At 37.7% G+C, this 21,525-nt stretch overlaps 2 protein-coding genes across 5 annotated transcripts; one reads left to right on the forward strand and one right to left on the reverse strand.

Moving 5' to 3' along the window:
• Positions 1-670: 670 nt before the first annotated feature.
• On the reverse strand, positions 671-5,758 carry LOC135469338 (inter-alpha-trypsin inhibitor heavy chain H4-like). The gene has a single exon (XM_064747968.1). It carries the CDS (start codon positions 5,728-5,730, stop codon positions 3,634-3,636), a length of 2,097 nt encoding a protein of 698 aa, XP_064604038.1. The 5' UTR covers positions 5,731-5,758; the 3' UTR covers positions 671-3,633.
• Positions 5,759-7,700: 1,942 nt separating this feature from the next.
• LOC135477672 (probable ATP-dependent RNA helicase DDX47) lies at positions 7,701-21,116 on the forward strand. Of its 4 annotated transcripts, none has more exons than XM_064757875.1 (13): positions 7,701-7,871; positions 11,915-12,008; positions 12,731-12,919; positions 13,758-13,829; positions 14,110-14,180; positions 14,706-14,807; positions 15,091-15,162; positions 16,337-16,453; positions 17,880-18,026; positions 18,302-18,378; positions 18,757-18,888; positions 19,902-20,031; positions 20,493-21,116. In XM_064757875.1, exons 1-13 carry the CDS (start codon positions 7,836-7,838, stop codon positions 20,598-20,600), a joined length of 1,347 nt encoding a protein of 448 aa, XP_064613945.1. In that variant the 5' UTR covers positions 7,701-7,835; the 3' UTR covers positions 20,601-21,116. The 4 variants fall into 4 exon arrangements, with proteins under 4 accessions (XP_064613945.1, XP_064613929.1, XP_064613937.1 ...); XM_064757859.1 differs by lacking the exon at positions 7,701-7,871 and adding an exon at positions 9,002-9,112; XM_064757867.1 differs by lacking the exon at positions 7,701-7,871 and adding an exon at positions 9,003-9,112 and having other exon boundaries at positions 14,706-14,753.
• The last annotated feature ends 409 nt before the right edge of the window (positions 21,117-21,525 follow it).

The following is a 21,525-nucleotide window of genomic DNA, read 5'->3' on the forward strand; positions in this document are numbered from 1 at the left end:
TCTTAAAGTTAAAGAGCACGTAACTACCATGGCGACGCGACGTAATGCCTACAGTGCTGGCCATGGTAGTTACGTGCTCGTAACGTTAAGAGGGCGTCTTGCGAGTGGACCCTGGTCATGGCAAAGAATTTAACAAAGTACTTGTTCCTGCCTCGCTTGGTGATCAATGCAGAGAGGTCACAGAAATTGAACAGGACTGGTTGATCGCAACGTGGGATACCATGTTTGGTGTCTTTGGCATGAACTTTTGAACACATGTTCGCAAGCACATCATTATACATCACCATAACACCCCGAGATGTTTTAGAATACTCCAATGAAAACTGTAAGAAGACGTTGTGTTGATGTTGTGCGGACAGACGGGTCGTGATACAGACAGATAAGCGCAAAATAGGTTTCAGATTTGACACTAAAGAGGTGGTTAGTGTGCCAGCGCAGCACAATGACCCAGGAGCCTTTCACCAATGCAATCGCTGGGAGTTCAAGTCCAGCTCATGCTGGAATCTTCTGCTGTACGTGGGAAGTTCTTCCAGCAACCTGTGGATGGTGGTGGGTTTCCTCTGCGTTAAGCCTGGTTTCCTCCCACCATAATGCTGGCCACCGTCGTATACATGAAATATTTTTGAGTAGGCCACGAGACACCAGTCAAGTAAAAAAATAAATATTCGAACACATACATGGGAGGCATGCAAAATACACCTTTGTTCCTTTTGAGACCGTAGGATATTAATATTGATATAAAAAAGGTTTATTTTGCAATCAGTCACTATTACATTTCCATATATATATATATATGCATGGTAGGCATGTAAAACACACCTTTGTTCCTTTTGAGACTGTAAGAGATTAATATTGATATAAAAAAAGGTTTTAAAAAGGTATATATATATACACATACATACAGAACACAGCATATCCTTCACATTAAAATGACAAAAAACAGCAAGAAATATTTCACCTATATCAATGAAAGTGGCTCTTTCTGAGTGAAATAATAATGAGAATACATGTATGTATGAATATGGAGGGTTGAAAAGTTTACAAGTGAACCGATCTGTGACCACTACTGGTATTAATGTGTCAAAATATATGAAAATCAAAAACCATTCAAAGAAAATGAATTTCAATTTAAGAAAAATTCTGAGCATGATATATTATTATACCGGTATAAGAATTATCCAGACTTATAAAGGACTACTTATATACACACACATCATTCCAATCTCTTTCACTTGCCTATAAAAGCAACAAGAACCAATGAAAAAATACTATATTCTACATTCTTCCATATTCTCCACACTTCTAAATTCTCTTTCACATTTTGCATTAATAAGAATGACAAGAAAATAAGAAACTTCAAAGAATGAGCACTTACCGGAAAGATGGCATATTATAAGATCCTAACATGTCTCATAAGAGTATAAATTTTGGGTAGATCTATACATAATTCGACCATTTCTATGTGTCCGCCCCAAACTGTACAAAGTTTGCTCAGTGCCTGTATCTAAAGCTGTGTTTGTTTACAACTTGTCAATATCCTTATGGATTGTTTTTTTCTTTCTTTCTTTGAAAGTCTGAAATTAGTATCTCCGGCATCATAAAACTGAGTGTGCATTAAGAGTTACACTACTTAGGTACCATGTGAAAAACATACAATACTTTACCCTTGAATTCTTCAACTGATTGAATCTTATCTCAATAAACAACAAATTTCACAATAAACTAAGAGCTGTAGTGTTATGGACCAACTGATAAGAATGACCATCACACATTAGAATAAATGTTCATAAAGATTTTAACAAAATATCTGTAAATACATTAAAAAGAAAAATCAAATAATGTTAACCACAATTGTAACGTATCATATCCACTGTGCACAAATAAGCTCTCTCCATATGCAACGTGTCTGAAAACATGTCGGGTTTGGTAACAGAAAACTGATCATATAAGGTATCTCAAAACCAGTAAATGTCAACTTCACGTACGCATTCACTGTCAAACTCAGTTCAAATAAAAAAAAAACATAACACTTTATTATCACAATGTGGAGTTAAAACGAATTACAAACCTGTTTAATATAGGGAAATATACAACATATTCATATAAAACTGATTACACAGGTCAAGTCAATGTGAACATTTGACAAGGGAGGCAGCTTAACCTGTAACCGACTAAATGTCATCTATTCTGCTTATACAAACATGTATAACAATTTACATCAATACAAACTGTAAATCTGATAAATATAACTTTACCCTATTTCACATGGAGATGAAATAGTCATTTCACTGTAACCACACACAAACTTCAAAACTATTTGTACATGCATACTGTAATTCTTTAACTATTTTGCATGTTTCCAAGCTGTTTATTCAAGTAGTATCTCTGAGCATTACTGTGTGTAGTCTGATAAAATTATACTTTTTGTAAAGCCCTGAAACTGGCCAACCCAAGCAAAGTAGTTTTGTTTCCAAATTCAAATTAAAAATTTACATAAACTGAACTTAGGTTGAAAAGGTTGAGGAATTAGGGTATATATACATAATTGACAAACTTTTACATACTGCATGTATTTAACTACAGTGAAGAACATAATTCAGCACGAAATAAGTAAAATTTTCTTTCAAAAAAACAAAATAAACAAAACTGATGAAAAATATTACACAAAAACTTCCATTTTGAAGTTAATTAAAAGATGACCTTGTCAACAATTTACATTTACTTACATATGTATTAAATCTTCTATGGTTTGTAAGTACTTAACTTGGATTTCTCGTGAACATGTGCATCGAACAGGTCTCCTGCATATGTTTGTTTAAATAAACTGCAAATGACACAATGCATGTATCTAATCGACACTTTTATTGAGTTTATTTTAATATTGTTTTGAAACTTACATTGAACCTATCAGGATAGTGTCTTTCTGGAGCTAGCCAGTCTCATTGCCCACTATGACCAAGATACCAAGCATGATGCCCCACCAAGCACTCTAGACATATCTTCTCTTGCTAAGAAGTCACCACAGAAGTATACAAATGTCTTGCTTGGAAGTGTTACATAAACTCTAGACTCCCATTTGTAGGGCAGATGCTTCAATTTATCAGCCAACATACCGCAGTAATACCTTTAGAAGAGTAAATATTAAAATAGAACATGTATATATCCATAGCAAATCAGCCAGATATATACATATATATATACATACCCACATACACATATATAGGTAATAACACAGCAAGGATAAATGTCATAAAAACAGAGGCATCTATGCAGATCTTAGATACAGTTAATCCCCAAATCTATGGGATGCATTAATATATAACCTTCCATTTTTTTTTTTACTGGGATCATTTGCTCAGTTGTTCCAAAAATCTATGAATGACCCAACAGCAGAATACATATATCTGTCTTCTGACAGTAGGAGGCACACGCTGTTATAAATCCACTTTGCTAGAACAATTAATTACTGTAACTTAAAAACTTTTTGCATACAGAAGAATATACCTAATAAAACTTACGAAAATAAATCTGATTTTACTGGAAAATTTATCATTTACATGTCACAGCCTAACTTTTGAAAAGGTTGAGAAATTTAGGATTGTTTGCTCGACAAACAAAAAAAGGCGTTACTTACTACAAAGTAAGAAAAGTAATAAGACTGCCGGCTGAGGACAGTAGGACGGTGAGTAGGGAGGTTAGGTACAGCAGTACCATGGATGGAACACCAATGGAGCTGGCTTTTCCCAAAGAACTCCCGACTATTGCACTTATAGCCATATCCCGACTTAATTCATTCTCTACACTTCTAGATGATTGAGTGATCACCATACTGGTCACCGGAGTGACAAAATTATAACGCAGCGATAAGGCAATAGCTTCCTGTTCCAAAGCAGCTTCAACGGTTTTGTTGGGTGCAATGGACATTTCGCGAATCAGGTCTTTAATTTTCAGGTAAGCCCGAAGCTTTTCAGCAAAACCAGCACTCCAAGGTGCGACATTGGTGTCGTATGTATTTTGGCCAGTTACAGGAATGTTATAATTTACAACATCAGTCTTTCCACTGGCGCTCACTTGGGCTGACCAGGACTGTGGTGCAGATGGAGTTATCTCTCCAGCCACAATAATTTCTGAACCCTTAAAATACTGAGGGAAAGTGGTGCTGGTCAGTGTGGCAACTTCCACTGCATCTGTGTCATAAGTCACATGAATGTCCAACAAAATTACAGATTCAATTTCAGTGAAGAAGTTTGACAGTTGGCTGACACCATCAGTGTCCTCATAGATCTGTCGAGCAAATCCCAAATTCTCCCAGGATAACTGCTGTAGGAAGTCAATGGAGACACCCATTCCAAAACCAAGTGAGAAAATGGGAAGTTTGCTTTCTATATTCCAAGTCCGCACATTTTTACGAATCTTTACTGTGTTAGTTTCCCCTACAGATGGCATCCCATCTGTCAAAAATACAATCATCCTGCCTCTACGCTCACTTAAACCGGTCATCAACTGAGACAAAGAGTTACCCGCCTCTCTTAAGGCAGCATCAATGTTTGTACCACCGTCGGCTTTGACATGGTCATCCACGAACCTCTTAGCTCGAGCGATGTTTTCAGCAGATCCTCGTATCGGGCGGGGCTCCCATGATCTCACGTTGCTTGAAAATAAAAGAATATTGAAGTAATCATCAGGTCTCAGTTGAGACAGAATTGTCTTCATGGCCTGACGAGTTTGGATGATCTTTTCCCCTGACATTGACCCACTGACATCAATAACAAATGCCACATTTTTATTCAGGGTGACCAGGTTTGGGTCAGATGGGGCGATGTAGTGAACAAAGTAACCACTGTCAACCAGCAACACTCCTCCCCTTGACTCTTCATTTTCTCGCCTCACGTCATACTCAATTATGAATTCACCATCCGATCCCTTCTCTGCATCTAATTTTCTCTGTGCAGCGATAGACATGGTGTAGGCTACAGACTTGAATGTATCAGAGGCTGTCAGTTGAACATCAGGAGTGCGTGAGCTTTCTAACAGTGTGCTTTCCCCTGGGGGTGAAAACTTGAATGAAGCGAATCCCTGGGGCTCATACAGCTGAGCACTTAAAGTGAGGTTCTCCACCGTTTGTCCAGGCCTTATGCTTATCCTTTGCCTGTACACCCCAAGCCTTCTTTCCAACAGCTCAGAATACAGCAGTTTGAATTCCACTTCACTCTCGGCAGCTACGTTGATCGAGATTTTGAAATTTTCCATCCCTCTTGGGCTCGGCGTGTAAGTGTCAGTGCCGACGTGGCCTGCAGATTCCCCCTTGGACTGAGCATCCTTGTACACCTGTTCGGCCGCACTTTTATTCATCACGTCCGCAATAAACCAGGTGTCATTTATCAACATGGAGAAGTTGGAAATGAAGGCCGTCTCTGGGATCTGCACAATGAATTTTGCTTCTCTAGACTCCATTTGATCATTCATCACCACACTTTCCACCAAAACTTGCGTGTACCTTGAGCTGGTTCTAGAGTCGATGTTCATTTTCACGATATTCGCGGGTGGAGCGATAACGTCGTTGTTGACAAATCTGCGATGTCGCATAGGCACAACAACAACATCATTCTTGAACGTGAACTCGGACTCGCGCCTTGCTACCAAATTGTAACCGCGGACTTTCATCGTTGTGAACAAAATCAGTACGACGGCAAGGTTTGTTAACCCGCACCTTAGTGCCTGACCCGCCATGTTTCCGATTTTAAAAATGGCCGCTTCTCACTTGAAATGCTCCTGGATCAGGGACTGGAAGAATATTTACGTACAAACAGGGCAGGATGTAACGGGTAAAGGGGCGTGGCGGCTATTTATAGCATTCATTACCGTGTGGGTAGCGATGTCTCTGGGCTGTAAAAAAGTGTGGTGCAATCTGACCTATTTTGTTTTCAGATGTAGAACAGATCGTTCACAGTACGGAACCGCGGAAGAGACATATTTTTCTCTTTGGTCATTTAAAAAAAGGGGAATAACACAATTATTCTGCTATCGCTGGAGGGGTGGTAGGGAGGAGGGCATCTCTTCCCCCCCCCCCACAATCAACCAATCAAATACTCATTTTTTACATTGGAAACTGAATCGGGGAAAATTTATTCCCCCCGTTTTATCGCGGATTTAGTTTCTTTGTTCTTTTTGAAAATAAAAAAAATGAACAGAATCATTTTACTTGCTTTATGTTTTTGAGTTTTATGTCGTGCTTAACAATTTTTTCATTCATATGATGATGAAATTTATTTACTGAAAAAGAAACTGTTTGTGCGTAAAGAGCTTCCATAATTAACAGTTTATCTTTTCAATATATATTGTAATAAGTTTTAATATTAATCTCCCCATAATATGCTTTAGCTTACTGACCAATGAAAAGTTCATTCACATAAATTTAATAATCAAATTAATAAACGCAAACTTGTGGCAATTCCAGACAATTAAGGTGAATTAATAGTTACCATTTTAGCCAGGGTATGTACTGCTAAAAGTAAATACACGCCACAGACCAAAAATGTAACCATATTTCCCTATATATGGGTTTATATGTAGTTATATCCTAATAGCCATGTAGGCTTTAAAAATAAACACCGAGCTCCAATATGCCATGCGCCTTTACAATGTAGGCCTACATACGGGCTATTTAGCTATACAGGACAACGTGTATAACTTTGTATGCTGGTGAAACTTGGACAATGATGAACAACATTTTATTTACTAACTTTGCTTTATCCCTTAAATACTCTTAATCTAAGCAGCTTGTATACATACTCTCTACAAAGTACTGTGTATACTATAGCGATACACAGTGTTGTGGCAAAATGCACATCCACAAAACTGTGTACCAGCAATACACAAATTGTGTATAATTCATGCAATACATCCACATAGTTCATGGGCCAAGGCCCAAAATTTCACATATTGGTACCACCCAAGGTAGCTAAATCTCCTTGCTGTTTTTAAGTTGGTATATGCCTTTAGTTCATGTTTTGATATGATAGCCCGCGCAAATGGGTAGCTTTGAATGGGTTATACCCCCTTTAATAAACATACGTTTTGTTCAATGTGCTAACTCGTGTATTGCTAACAGTCAATCAATAACGGCGCTATTTGAGCCCCCGTTCAACTCAGAAACAGAGTGTTTACCTTAAGGGATATTTCCTTAACTAATCCAAGCTAATCTTTTCCAGCATAATGGCAGATTTGTTGACGAAAGATGACATTTTAGCCAACTAAAGGAGGTGAACTACAGGGGCGAGAAGGACAGCATCAGCAGCTTTGTTTGCAGCAAGAAAACGACAGAAGGCATAAGTTTATGTTTGTAACATGTTAGGGCACTCTGTTGTGGTTGTGGTAACAATTAACTGTTGACTTCAGGTCCAAATATCCAAATGGTAAATTCCAAATGACACACAGTAGGGGTCTTTCCATAACCTCGAACACCAAAGGAAACTGCAAGACCTTTGATTCTTTCAGAGAGACATTCACACTGTCACTTATCTGTCAGCGGGTATCATGGATGTTTAATCAACATCTTGCTCCTTAATTTGATGTGTTAATTGCATGGTGGCTTTAATTACAGAACCCTGGGTGTTAGCAGTCAATGGTTCGTTAACACCGCTGGAAGAGACTACTGTTCATGTAAAATCTGGAGCATCTTATGCACGACTGCAGGATCGAGGTCCGTCTTGTGTAGGGCAAAGATTCTTTGGTCAAGTTTTTGCTGTTCAAAGTATGCTACCATCTGCTCCAAGCTAAGCAAACTGGCCAGGAGGCTCGTCTGTTTTCGTCCATTAGAGAACAACTGCATCTCTATGACAATCCTTGAAACACCTTTGTCTGCTTTATTGGTAGGAGAGAGTACACTCACAGTTTCATCTCTAATGAGCAAATATCTTAAGTCTATCAAAAAACGTTTTGAGTGGAACGCTCTGTAAGTAGTTGGTCTATCCCTAGAAAGTCTACAAGTGATAAGTACAGGTTAATAACAAGGACTTTTGGATAGTACATTCAAGTCCTTGTCATGGTGAAAATACTACTGAACTAGCAGTCATGTTACATTTTTGAAATTTGTCTGTATTCGAGTCTTCTTGTTGGTTGTCCACCGCTCGTTGTAGAATGTTCCATCACTGACGTGAAAGATAATAATGTATGTATACATCGAGTTAGAAAGGAGTAATTGTATTTTTTTAAAATATACACATATATACTGTATCAAGCATGAATTTTATTATTACTTTTTTTTTATTTGATTGGTGCTTTACGCCGCACCCAAGAATATTTCACTCGTACGACGGCGACCAGCATTATGGCGGTAGGAATTCCGACAGAGCCTGCGTGCATGTGGAAATCAGGCATGAATTATTGTTAACAATGGTTTCATTTATTTCTAAATCAAATTAAATATATTCGGTGCTTGCACATATGTTTAGTTCTGCAATTGCTTAATTTGCTCTGTTATATAACATCATCCAGAAGCAATGGAAATTACGAAAAACTGATTGACGAAGTTTCGTGAATGTGGCCAATTAGCAGCTTACATTAATCTGAATGCTGGTCGGTTTGGTTACACCAAGTAGTTATTGATTCCAGCTAGCCCATAACTACATAGATTTACAGTCATATGCAATATTACGGAGATCTTTGTAGCCTGAATATTCAAGCTGGTGGCCTTTATTTACTCCAAGTTACTTTTTTCACACTTTTGTCCCTTGGACTAGTCAGATCACGTGTTCGAATCAGCACCCGCTTCTTTCTGCTGCGGCTTTTCGTGAAGATGTTTGTCAGGTACTTCACAAATGTCGGTGGTAAACTAGGGGTTTCCTCTGTTCTTAAACCTGACCTTAAATCTTGAGCACGGCGGGCATTAAACACCATGAATCAATCAATCATTTTGTTGGGGTAGGGGAGGTAACAAGAGTAAGTTGCTCTCATGTTCCCCACACAGTTGACTGGCCACTTAAGATGTCACTGCGTGGAGATTTCGCGTGAAAAAGCAAAGATGGCGGCCACGGGCGACAGCATGGCGAGTACATCAACAAATGTCGATGGTACAGACAACAAAATAGAAAAGATTACATTTAGCCAATTGGTATGATGCTTATCTTAACTTGAACTACCTTTCCCTGTGTTGAAATGTTTGGGTCTCTGTCCAGAATTTGAATGAACTAGCCTCATGCACCTTTTGATGCGAAACCACGACAACTGCACCTCGTTCAATCCCATTGTAATCATGAATAAGACTGCGAATCCTTCATTGGGCTAGTTGAATCCGAGCAAGGTTGACTGGTCAGACCTGAATAAATCATTATTTTGTGAAGATGTTTGTCAGGTACTTCACAAATGTCGGTGGTAAACTCGTGTTTCCTCTGCTCTTAAACCTGACCTTAAATCTTGAGCACGGCGGGCATTAAACACCATGAATCAATCAATCAATCATTTTGTTGGGGTAACAAGAGTAAGTTGCTCTCATGTTCCCCACACAGTTGACTGGCCACTTACGATGTCACTGCGTGGAGATTTCGCGTGAAAAAGCATTATTCGACCTGAATAAATCATTATTTTGTTCTTTACTTATTTAATTAGAATTCAATTAATTAACAAAATGAACGCCAAAACTTGTCCATGGACATCCATACTCTTGAGTCTTTACGTTTTTTTCAGAATCTGAGGTGCAGAATCGAAAAATAAGTGAAGACATATAACTTCCAGCTAGCTCTAAATGATAGACTCGGTGATAATTACATAGGCCTACAGTGAGCTAATGTTTATTTGCTTTGAAAATTTGCTACAAATAGAGTTCTTATTTAAATGAAAGTAAATATTTTTTTGATTGATGTTATGAAGTAGACCTATTCAAGAATTACATTTTATAACTCAGGATGACTATGCTACTCTCTTTCATATTTGTACTGACACTTGCCTACTCATGGATCAGTCCCCTTCAGCCTGGTAGGATGAATTGTAAAATTTGGCAAAACAGTAGATTACTAACCTTCCTCACACATCCAGCCACTCATTTACAATGCACAGGGTCCTTGGGAGTCTGATTGTTAAAGTCCCAAGATGTCAATCATCTCAAAGGTAAATGCCCATTCTTGTTTATTAAAGTTCCCATCTCTGTTGACTTCTCATTTAGGAAATGGCCGTCATCTACATGGTGCGCATGCACGGCTGGATACAAAACTATCGTATTATGTCCTTTTATTTTTATACAACCACATGCTGGCTAGTTTTAGTCCCGTTGACTTTAGATGATACAAATAGTGCGTCAGAGAACCAGACTAGAGCATGTGCCGTGGTTTTGACATGTGACCTCCACAAATGAGTCGGCCATTTTGTATCCAGCTGCCTGGCCGTGCAGATGGCAGCCATTTCATAAATGAGAATTCAGTGGAGAGGGTGACTTTAATAAATATGGATGGATATTTACCTCTGGGATGATCAGCGTCTTGGGACTTTAACAGTCAGGTGCCCTAGGACCCTAAGCATTGCAAAGGGGTAGCTAGATGGGCATTGTAGCTTAGTAATCGTCTGTTTTCCGAAATTATACAATTCATCCTACTAGGCTGAAGGGCAGCAATCCATGACTATGCTAGTCCCTGCAAGTGTAGTCATCCAGGGCTAACATTTCACAACAGCCAGGTTAAAGAGTTGAGGATTGCAAGAAGAACCTTGGGGGGAAACCTGTGCACCTCATTATATATGTATATATACATAGTTTTAAAATCATGTCACAGCTGCTCTGATCCAATCATCAGCACACTCTTTAGTCACATATCTAAGAGTACTGGGGTGAAAACAAACCAAATTTAACCCGGGTGAGATAGGTCTTGAATAAGATTTTAGCATGACTAATGAAAAATATAGTTTTAGGTAAGAATTTTTTCTGGAAAATTAATCAGAATGTGCCTAACCTTCAAATGTAAAGCTGAGATTCCATATACGCGGTATGCGGTTTGCGGTATACGGCACGCGGTACGCGGATACGGCATGCGGTATGCGCTTTCTCTGATTCCATTTATGTGGTAACCTATGCGTTTTCTTTCATTCATGGTGCATTTTTATCAGAGCAAACATGTCGCATTCCTCCATTTCACGACGTGTGGCTTTAGAGCAAGATTCAGACCTTGCCATAATAGCAATGTCATATAAGTTGTTGCAACTAAAGAAGCGTAAAAAGAGAAAACACCGATGGTGGGTCCACAGTATTTTGCGGCAAAGAGCTCAGCAGGGAGCTTTACATAACTTGGTCTCGGAATTGCAGCTGGATGGAGAAAAATTCCAACAGTACTTTCGTCTAACCAGAGAACAATTTAAACAAGTTCCGACCACGTGTCGGGGAAACACCCCACCAGTGACGTCATTTCTTGGGATACCCTGTCCGGTTTTGAAAACGCATACCGCACCGATCGCTACATGGTGCGATTGATTTTGTCGTATACGTTTCCGCATGAAAAAACGGATCTGCGACCGTACCTATGGAATCATTGCAACTTATTATCCGCATACCGCGTACTGTATACCGCTACCTCATGTAAGGAATCTCAGCTTAATAGTTTCATTGTTGTGTAGTACTTTAAACTTCAGAAATCTGCAGAAATCAGCATTTCACCCCTTTATCTCAAGGTTCTCCAGCTTCCATTGCTGTGGGGCCTTGGTTGCACTGAGTTGTTCTTCAGCAATATGATTGATTCATGTCACGTGGCAATGTTTGTCGGTTTCTCGCTGATGGTTACTCTTGGCAGTCCGGTCTGCGTATGCCAATGGTGTTCAACAGCAGTGAACCATCACTGCATTTAAACAGGTATGTTTGAGATTGCATGTACTAGTACACTGACTTAGTGATGTTTTCAAGCTTAGTGATGTCTTCATGTGTTATTTTTATCTTCAGGGTGTCATAGATGTTTTGTGTGAGGCATGTCAGCAGCTGAAATGGAAGACACCATCAAAGATACAACAGGAAGCTATTCCAGTGGCTTTGGCAGGTACATAATGGGTTTGTGGTACATGTAGCTACAGTACCCTATTTCGTCTAATTTTTGGAACATCTGGCCGGCTCATTTTTGTAATTGTAAGAGGAATATTGAGTTTTTTTTCTCACGTGGTTAGACCATCAAATGATGAGCATCCTCATATCTTTAGTTTTTCTATGCTTTTCCAGTGTTATATTCTTTCTACTTTCAACACTGTTGTCTATCACAAAAATAAGCAGAAGTAGGGCATATGCATGTTACCCAAACTACATGTAAACAGCATATATATACATGTTACAAAACCAAAGAAATAAAGAAGGGTGACCATTATTATGTTTTTCACATTTGGTTTTGCTGCTAGTATATCGTGTATATACTTTGCATATAATACACAACATTTTAAAATAAAATACAAGTATCCTGCATGGCATAATTTCTGTGAGTGGTGAAAGATTTAATAGTTCATGTAACAAATGGCAGGTTATTTATCAAAGAACTGTTTGACATAAAATTTTGTTCATGCTTAAGTTACTCATTTTGCCTGATTCTGAAAGTTCTGTTTATCATAGGAATGTGTTTTTTTTTTAAGGTAAGGTGATCTACAAAAACTGATATTTCATTTTGCTTATCTTTATTTGCCAGTAAAAAGCACTTTTGGGGGCTAAATTTTAGGTCATTTAAATTACTGTATTTGCAAGGTAATTTCTTAAAGCTTCAAAACTTCATTTATATAGGGAATGATGTGATAGGTCTTGCCGAGACGGGCTCTGGGAAGACGGGAGCGTTTGCCCTGCCCATTCTGCAAGCTCTGTTAGCCAGCCCTCAGCGACTATTTGCCCTAATACTCACACCCACAAGGGAGCTGGCCTTCCAGATATCAGAACAGTTTGAGGCCTTGGGCACAACGATTGGTGTAAAATGTGGTAAGGAAGCTACATTAGGGTGTAACTCATTATAGTGTAATGAATGAAGCATTAGTCAAGACTAAATACAAAGCTCTAACAAAACCCTTGTCAGCTATATTCCAAGTTTAAAATTATCCTTTATATGTTGCAGACTTTTGACTCATAATTCAGTGAGTCACACGCCATCAAAGCATAAGTGAGCTAGACTAACTTTGGGTACAGCTATATGTTGCTTCTGGTCAATAGGATTGAATACTATAATTAGAGCATACTGGCTAACAATATTTACAAGGCCGCACAGTCTCGTTGTTTGAAATGTTCATAACCTCTGAACTTGTTTTTCAAACAGCATAAAGTTTCGAAACTAATGCTTTTGAAATGAGCATACTGTGGCCTTCTTTGGGGTTTATTATTGGCTCTTTATATTTTTTCATTTAAAAAAATTGTCATCAAATATTTCAACTGGCAACATGATTTATGCTGTTTCAACAGCTTAAAGTGCAGAGATAGTTATTAGATAAGGCTTGCAATATGAAATATGACTAAATTGTGCACCAGTTAGCATACCTAATTTGTTAGCGGTAATCCAGTGGAAATTTGGACATTCAATTATGAAGAGCCTTGGGCTCTGCCTGGTTTCCTACCATCTCATAATGCCGGCCCCCATTGTATAAGTGAAATATTCTTGAGTATGTCATAAACCACCAAGTAAATAAATAAATTGTGAAGCAACATTCCATGTTTAATTACAGATAAATGGTAATATCTAAATTATAGATAAAAGGTAAATAAATACTGTTAACTGAACTGCCATATGGTGTTATCTGCAGGCTTTCAGTATTTTCATGTTTTTCAGCTGTAGTTGTGGGTGGAATAGACATGATGACACAGTCATTGATGCTGGCAAAGAAACCTCATGTTATAATTGGTAAGATGGATATTTGTCAACTTTCCCCATTTGGGGAAAAGATTCTGTCTCTTGCTTCTCAGCTTGTTTCTCGCCATCTTCATCATTCACATGGTACATTGCTTGTCTCCCTTGATTACTGAAATGTTATGTAATTTTCTGACAAAAGCCTGTGTCAGTGTAAGTGCAGTTTCAGAATTTTGCCATAAGCTCTAGAAAATGTTAACTTACGGGAGGTTTTACAATGTCTTTGATGTAGCCAGTTCATTTTATAGCAGATTTACTTGTCTCCTTTCACTAGCCACACCAGGAAGACTAGTCGACCATTTGGAGAACACAAAAGGTTTTAGTCTGAGATCTCTGAAATACTTGGTAAGTGGACAAGCTATGACATTTGAGGGAATTCAGGTTATTTATTTGATTTTTTCAGTTAGATTGTGTTGAATGTTATGCATATTGTGGAGATATTTACATCTATTTATGAAAAGTTAAATTTAGCCTTTTCACATCAGTTAACTTTCATGTGCAGTTTTTTCAGTTTTAAACAGAAGGTAATTATCAGTTACCCCATCACATTTTTGGTACTTGTTTTCAGTATCTTTTGATACTTTGGGCTTATGATGCAGTAAGCCTTTACTGATAATGATATAGTCAAAAGAATGGTGGAGAGTCAGAGTTGTTCTGGTTGCTGTGGTGATGTTTTACTTCATCTTACATTTTAATGATTAAAAGAGGCCTCTGACCTGCAGCCTGTGGATGGTTGTAGGTTGAAAAAGTAAAAATTCAGGCCATTGGGGAAGAAAATTATTCCAAGTGTCTTTCTAGATCAGCTCCAACATGGAATTTTTCGTTACCATCTATGACGTATAACTGTTCAGCATGGTTTTTTTTTTTCAGGTTATGGATGAGGCAGACAGAATATTGAACATGGACTTTGAACAAGAGGTATGGATAGCCATTAATAGTACACAGATTTTGTATGAAGACTTATCGACAACAGTGAGCAGACAATATTTCTGATATAAACAACGCTGATGTTTATGGCAGATTATGGAAGCGCTTCTGTTATTAAATAATACAAAATGTGTGATCGGGATAAGTTGACAGGAATCCATGTTATTGGAAAGTTCACAGGAAGTTTCTATTTTTGAGACAGTTCAATATCCAGCCCAGGATTCTAACCATTATATTTTATCATTTATAAATGTATATATTTCTTTGTTTCTTGAGTCTATGATTGTATATTATGATGATGTGTTGTACCATGTGTTTACACTTTCAGGTGGATAAAATTTTAAAAGTTATACCAAGGGAGAGGAAGACTTATCTGTATTCTGCAACAATGACCAAAAAAGTAAGATCTTTGGTTCAGTCCAAGGATATATTCATGACTGATTTTGGCATTCACAGTATGTTAGTGAAATAATTTTTATATGGAAAGAATAGTTTATTTTTCAAGTGTTCAACTTTTGTAAATTACAGAAAAGATAACAAATACTGAATATTATACACCGTTAGTATGCCATAAAGGATACCATGACAAGATTTGTTTTTATTATAGGGAAAATGTACAAGCTGAGGTTATCGCTGAAATTGGACATGATACTTTAACAAACCCAGTTTAGATTTTATGTCTCACAATATCTGATACACATAGTTTATGTATCGCATAGGTTATAATCTGATTTACTATATTTCACCTAACATTTCATTAATGAATCTTTTAATTGTAAGTTGAGCACCAAGTAGTGTTTTATGATGTTTAAGTAAGTCTAAAAATTGTTAGGCGAAATTGCCGTATCTATATGTATCATCTTATGTTATTTACTGCTTTATCTTTATATCTGTCATCTTCTCTTATTTATTGCTTTGTCTTTATATGTGTCGGGGGAGTGGGGGGGGGGGCTCCGTGGCTCTGTTGGTTAGAGCGCTAGCGCAGTATAATGACCCAAAGGCCTGTCACCAATGTGGTCTCTGTGAGTTCAAGTCCAGTTCATGCTGACTTCCTCTGCGGTCATAAGTGGGCAGGTCGGCCAGCAACCTGTGGAAAGCCATGGGTTTCCCCTGGGATCTGCCTGGTTTCCTTCCACCATAATGCTGGCCGCCGTTGTATAAGTGAAATATTCTTGAGTACGGCGTAAAACACAAATAAAATAAATAAATAAATTATATGTGTCATCTTCTGTTATTTACTACCTAAATTTTATATGTGTCATCTTCTGTTATTTACTGCCTTATCTTTGTATGTGTCATCTTTTGTTATTTACTGCCTTATATTTCTATGTGTCGTCTTTCAGTTATTTACTACCTTTTCTTTTATGTGACATCTTGTTATTTACTACCTTATCTTGTGACATCTTCTGTTATTTGCTACCTTATCTTTATAAGTGTCATCTGTCGTTATTTCATGCCTTATCTGTATATGTGTCATCCTCTGTTGTTTGATGCTTAATTTTAATATATGTCATCTTCTGTTACCTACTGTCTTTATTAACATGATTCACGGAAATTGTTTTGTGATTTTATAGGTTGCAAAATTACAAAGGGCCTCTTTGCAAAATCCTGTCAAAGTTGAAGTTTCAACAAAATACCAAACGGTAGAAAAACTCCAGCAGCATTATATCTTTATCCCCGTTAAATTTAAGGTAAGAATGATTGTGTGATTGTGTGGAGAAGTAACTGTTGCACAGTGTAAGTAAGAAATCAGTGATTAAGTAGATAAATGTTGCCAGTATGAAGAGAAAATGAGTTCAGCATTTTGATAATTCATCTGTTCGTCCTTTTGAAGAGATCTGCTACTGGTTGGTTTGAGAATTCACATTCTAATACATTTTGCTAAGAGATAAGTCTTTTTGCAAGTCTTTTAACTTTGTAATTTCATACCACTGTCAAATTAAAGTAGACAGGAAGGCATAGCAAACATCCACAGAATAAAGCTGTAATTCATTAAGTTCATTCTAGGCTGTGAATTTAGAGTTTAAATTCTTTTTTGATTCTGAAAGACTTTTTTTTTTGTTGCTCTATTTATGTAGCAGTGTCATAGTTTTTCAAAATTCTGTAGTGTAGGGTTATTTATGGGGTTTTTTTTTATTGTTTTTCAAGATATATACCTGATGTATATGTTGAATTGTTTGGCTGCCGTAGTTTGGGATTATTTATTTTCTCATTTTATTTTTTTTACCCCTCAGCCAATTTTGGTCATGGGGTATTGTCGTAGTGGACGGTGTGTGTGTCTGTCCATTTGTCAGTATCTTTCTAAATGCTCTTAAACGGTTTAGCCCAAATTTGCCAAAATTACACCACAATTACACCTTGGTACAAGGTAGAACCCTATTGATTTTCACTGACCTTGACCTTTGTCTTCAAGGTCATTGGGGTCATTTAAGTGAAAGTTTACAAAAGGCTTGTAAACATGATACCTCTAGAACGGTTTAGCCCAAGTTCACCAAACTTACACCACGGCAGTCTGAAATAAACCAAAAAGTTGTTATCCTAAAAAGGTATTCTCCTTCTTCATGTTTCACGACTTCCTAAATGCCACTCCAAGAAAATCTACACATTATGACATACCACCGTTAAGTTGGATCTATTCATCACATTGTACATGTGCTCAAGGCTGAGGTGTTATAAGTGCATTGCATGGCATATTGCACGGTCAGGATATGTAGGCCTACCTGGCATATATATTGAATGGTTTGGTTCATGTAGTTTTGGGTTATTTATTTGCGTGTTTCATTGTTCTGCAGGATGTGTACCTGGTGTACATATTGAATGGTTTGGTTCATGTGGTTTGGGGTTATTTATTGGCGTGTTTTATTGCTCTGCAGGATGTGTACCTGGTGTACATATTGAATGGTTTGGTTCATGTGGTTTGGGGTTATTTATTTGCGTGTTTTATTGCTCTGCAGGATGTGTACCTGGTGTACATATTGAATGGTTTGGTTCATGTAGTTTTGGGTTATTTATTTGCATGTTTTATTGTTCTGCAGGATGTGTACCTGGTGTACATATTGAATGGTTTGGTTCATGTGGTTTGGGGATTATTTATTTGGGTGTTTCGTTGCTCTGCAGGATGTGTACCTGGTTTACATATTGAATGAACTGGCTGGAAACTCATTCATGATCTTCTGTAGCACATGTGTGAACACCATGAGGGTAGCACTTATGCTTCGTAACCTTGGCCTGACTGCAGTTCCCCTCCATGGCCAAATGAGTCAGGTAATGTGGGTTTGAATATAGCTGAAGACAAAACCTAATCGAATTACTTCAACATGACTTTCTCGCTATTGTATGTGTGAAATATTGCCGTTAAGTCGTAATCATTCATTCATTCATTCATTCAGCATGACTTCATGATAAAATTTACCGGCTTGTTTGAGTATACATAATGGTTTGCACACGTAAAGTCTATTTTATTTTTTTCAGCTGTTGAATTTAGATCCTTGGACTGAAAATGGTAGTCAGATTTTTAGTATGTGTTTTTCCATTTCCAGGCCAAAAGACTGGGTGCCTTGAACAAGTTTAAGAGTAAGAATCGTTCTATCCTTATCGCAACAGATGTTGCCAGCAGGTTAGTTCATTCTGCATATTAATTTTAATCGTTTAAAATTACTGAATTTGTAAGTGGTTTATGCGTAATTTGCATACATTGGTTTTGATTATGTGGAATGTGGTGTACCTTATCCCACACAGAACGATCTTCATAGTTAATATAGAGAGAATGAAGACAGACAAACATGTTCCCCTATAAGTGACAGTGTTTAGAAGTCCCAAAATGTTAACAAATTGAAACTGTGTGAAGATAATAAATTTACAGTAATAATATGTATGTGCTGATACCTCTGATTATAACCAGAAAAAATTGCGTATGGTTCTTTAAAGAGTGGCTGTGGTTTTCTTTTATATCTAAACAAATTGTTCCTTGAATATTTTATTCCATCACTTTCAGAGGCCTTGATATTCCTCATGTTGATGTGGTTATAAATTTTGACATCCCAAGCCACTCCAAAGACTACATTCATCGTGTGGGGAGAACTGCCAGAGCAGGCCGAGCAGGGAAAGCCATAACTTTTGTTACACAGTTAGTACAATCTGTTTTTTTAGTAACACAATTGTGACAGTTCAGAAGTTCAGTTATTTAAATTGTGGGTACGTGTTACTTTCTTAAGATCTATGCTAGGTGCTGATCTTTGTAGTCCTGCTCCAGATGCATGTATGTGCCTTGTGTAATGGTGAAAAACCTTACCAAACTGCAAGTCACATGAGCATTACCATGTTAATGCTATACAGCTTTTTGGGCATCGTGTCTTGTGCATGGCTTTTTAGTGAAGCATCACTGTACATGTAAATGTGCAGGAATTAAAACTGTCCCACTACAAGGAGACTACTAGAGTTTTCATGAAATGATCTGTAGAATGAAGAAAGCAGTTATAAAACCAAATGCACGTGAAGTACCAAGAACCACCTTCAAAAAACAGCAGTATTTTTTAGAGTGCACCTAACCATTAAGTGGCACAGTAATCTTATTCTCACTATCTCTAATCTGTGGAGATCACTCTGGTGATTATACACTGTCCGCTTTGCACTGTCATGGCTTCCCTTTATGATTGACACATATCCCAGGTCTCAAACTATCTCACTGTTCATAGGGCCCTTGGTGACAGTAAGCAATTGACGACATTTGTGGATCGGTTTACAGTGTCTTATTTTCTTTGGAGACCAATTGTCTTGCAACAGTATGGCATTCAAGTCTGTTCATCAGTTGTGGGGAAGTTTGCAAGTTACTTGCCAAAGATTACGCTCACTGAGTGCCAAATTGGGTTGCTAACAGCAGTGATGATTCTGAACATTTCACAGCTCACTGATTCTCTTGAGGAAATTTGACAAAGGTGGACAGTTCTGTGTGGCAACTATTTAGTGACAGGCAGTGCCTGCGAATGGTTGTGGGTTTCCCTGGTGCTCTGCCTGGTTTCCTCCTCCCGTACTGCTGGCGGTTGTCATATATGTGAAATATTCTTGAGTACAGAGTAAAACACCAATCCTGTAAATGTTTCTTTGGTGTAACAACTGAGGTGAGTGTACCACTGTTTCTAGGTATGATGTGGAACTTTACCAGAGGATAGAGCACCTAATAGGTAAGCAGTTGCCCCTGTACAACACTGAGGAACAGGAGGTTATGCTGCTCATGGAAAGGGTGACGGAGGCTCAGAGATACGCTAAAATGGTGAGTTAATAACAAGGAGGTTTCCTTAAGTGAGGAGACCAAAGATAGAGTGTAAAACCAAGAGGCCAGTTTGGTATTTGGTATTTTGTTTCAGATGATATGAGCTATTAAATCATAGGCTAGGGATATGCATGGGCAATGTCTTGATGATCAGTAGCTCAGAATATTCTTTTTTGTAGTCAGCTTTTTTAGATGATACAGAGGCATCAGAAAGTAGAATATTACATTTATTTAACAACCTTTTGGAAAAGTAAAGATATGAGTATGTTCTTCTTTAGATGGTCTAACGATGTTAGAGAAAAAAAAAGCTCAGTATTCCTGCTACAATTATATATATATTGGCTAAAATGAGCAGCCCAGTGTCCCAGGAAGATATAGGGTACATATAATTAAGAAAACAGTTTAAATGTAAATGACATCTGGTGACATTTTCTTGATGAGACTGGTATACTTTATTTCAGGAAATGTCAGAACTGAGCAACAGGAAAAAGAGACAAAAAGATGAAGATGAAGACACGGAAGAATCATCAGGTGTGCGGAAAAAATTTAAGAAGAAAAGAAAATATTGATCATGTATAAAAAAAAGCTTAAATATTATTTATATCTGTTTTGTTTTCTTTCTCTGTTGAAAGCTGTTAGTGAATCACATGCATATGTGTTAATAAGATATAATAAGCAAATAAGTTGCCATTGAGTTTGAAGCCAGTCCTGAACCATACATGTTTGGATTACCATGTTCTTTAAATGACCATGAGTGAATGAGCGACCAAGGCAGAATTGTGTTAAGGCCAATTTCCACTGCACGCCGAGCTGTAAAATCCAGCACATTGCAAGTCACGTTGCATAGTAATTTCCACTGCACATTGGAAATTGTTATACATAACAAGTAGAGATCTATTTTATGACGTTGCATTGCGCAGCGTGCAGTGGAAATTGGCCTTTACAGTTCTGATCTTTACATGTTTGAATGAAAAATTATAAAGTAACTGAGAAAAAAACTGTCATTGGCTTTGAAAGTGTATGCTTGCTAATCCTGCTGATATCACACACTGTGTAGTATGACATTGTGCCTAACAATAAAGCTAAATTGCAACATAAACATGTTCCCGTTTTTCGTGTTCCCGTTTTTCCTCTCAAATATCAGTGCACAGGACACATTGGGTAAGCTTCCTCGAGTTTCGTATACTACATACATTAAAACCTCAGGGCATTTTCACAAAACCTTGTTAATCAAGTATCTCCTGACTGACTGTTCTTTGTAAGATTTATGAGGAAAGTTTTGTGAGTGTGTCACAGGACCCATGAAGCAGGGAATTGCAGAGAAGGTTTACGGCATAAAATGCCAATCTTTGAATTGGGGCTAGCCCCAATAGGCCTTATACAAATGATATACCAACTACATGTAACCATTCTGTTAATATCTCTTGTTGGCTGTTACCAGATGGATTAATAAATGAAAATCAGATTGCATCCATTTTCGAATTTAGGCAGCGG

Source organism: Liolophura sinensis, chromosome 1 (genome assembly GCF_032854445.1).
Source record: "Liolophura sinensis isolate JHLJ2023 chromosome 1, CUHK_Ljap_v2, whole genome shotgun sequence".
Taxonomy (NCBI): Eukaryota; Metazoa; Mollusca; class Polyplacophora; order Chitonida; family Chitonidae; genus Liolophura; species Liolophura sinensis.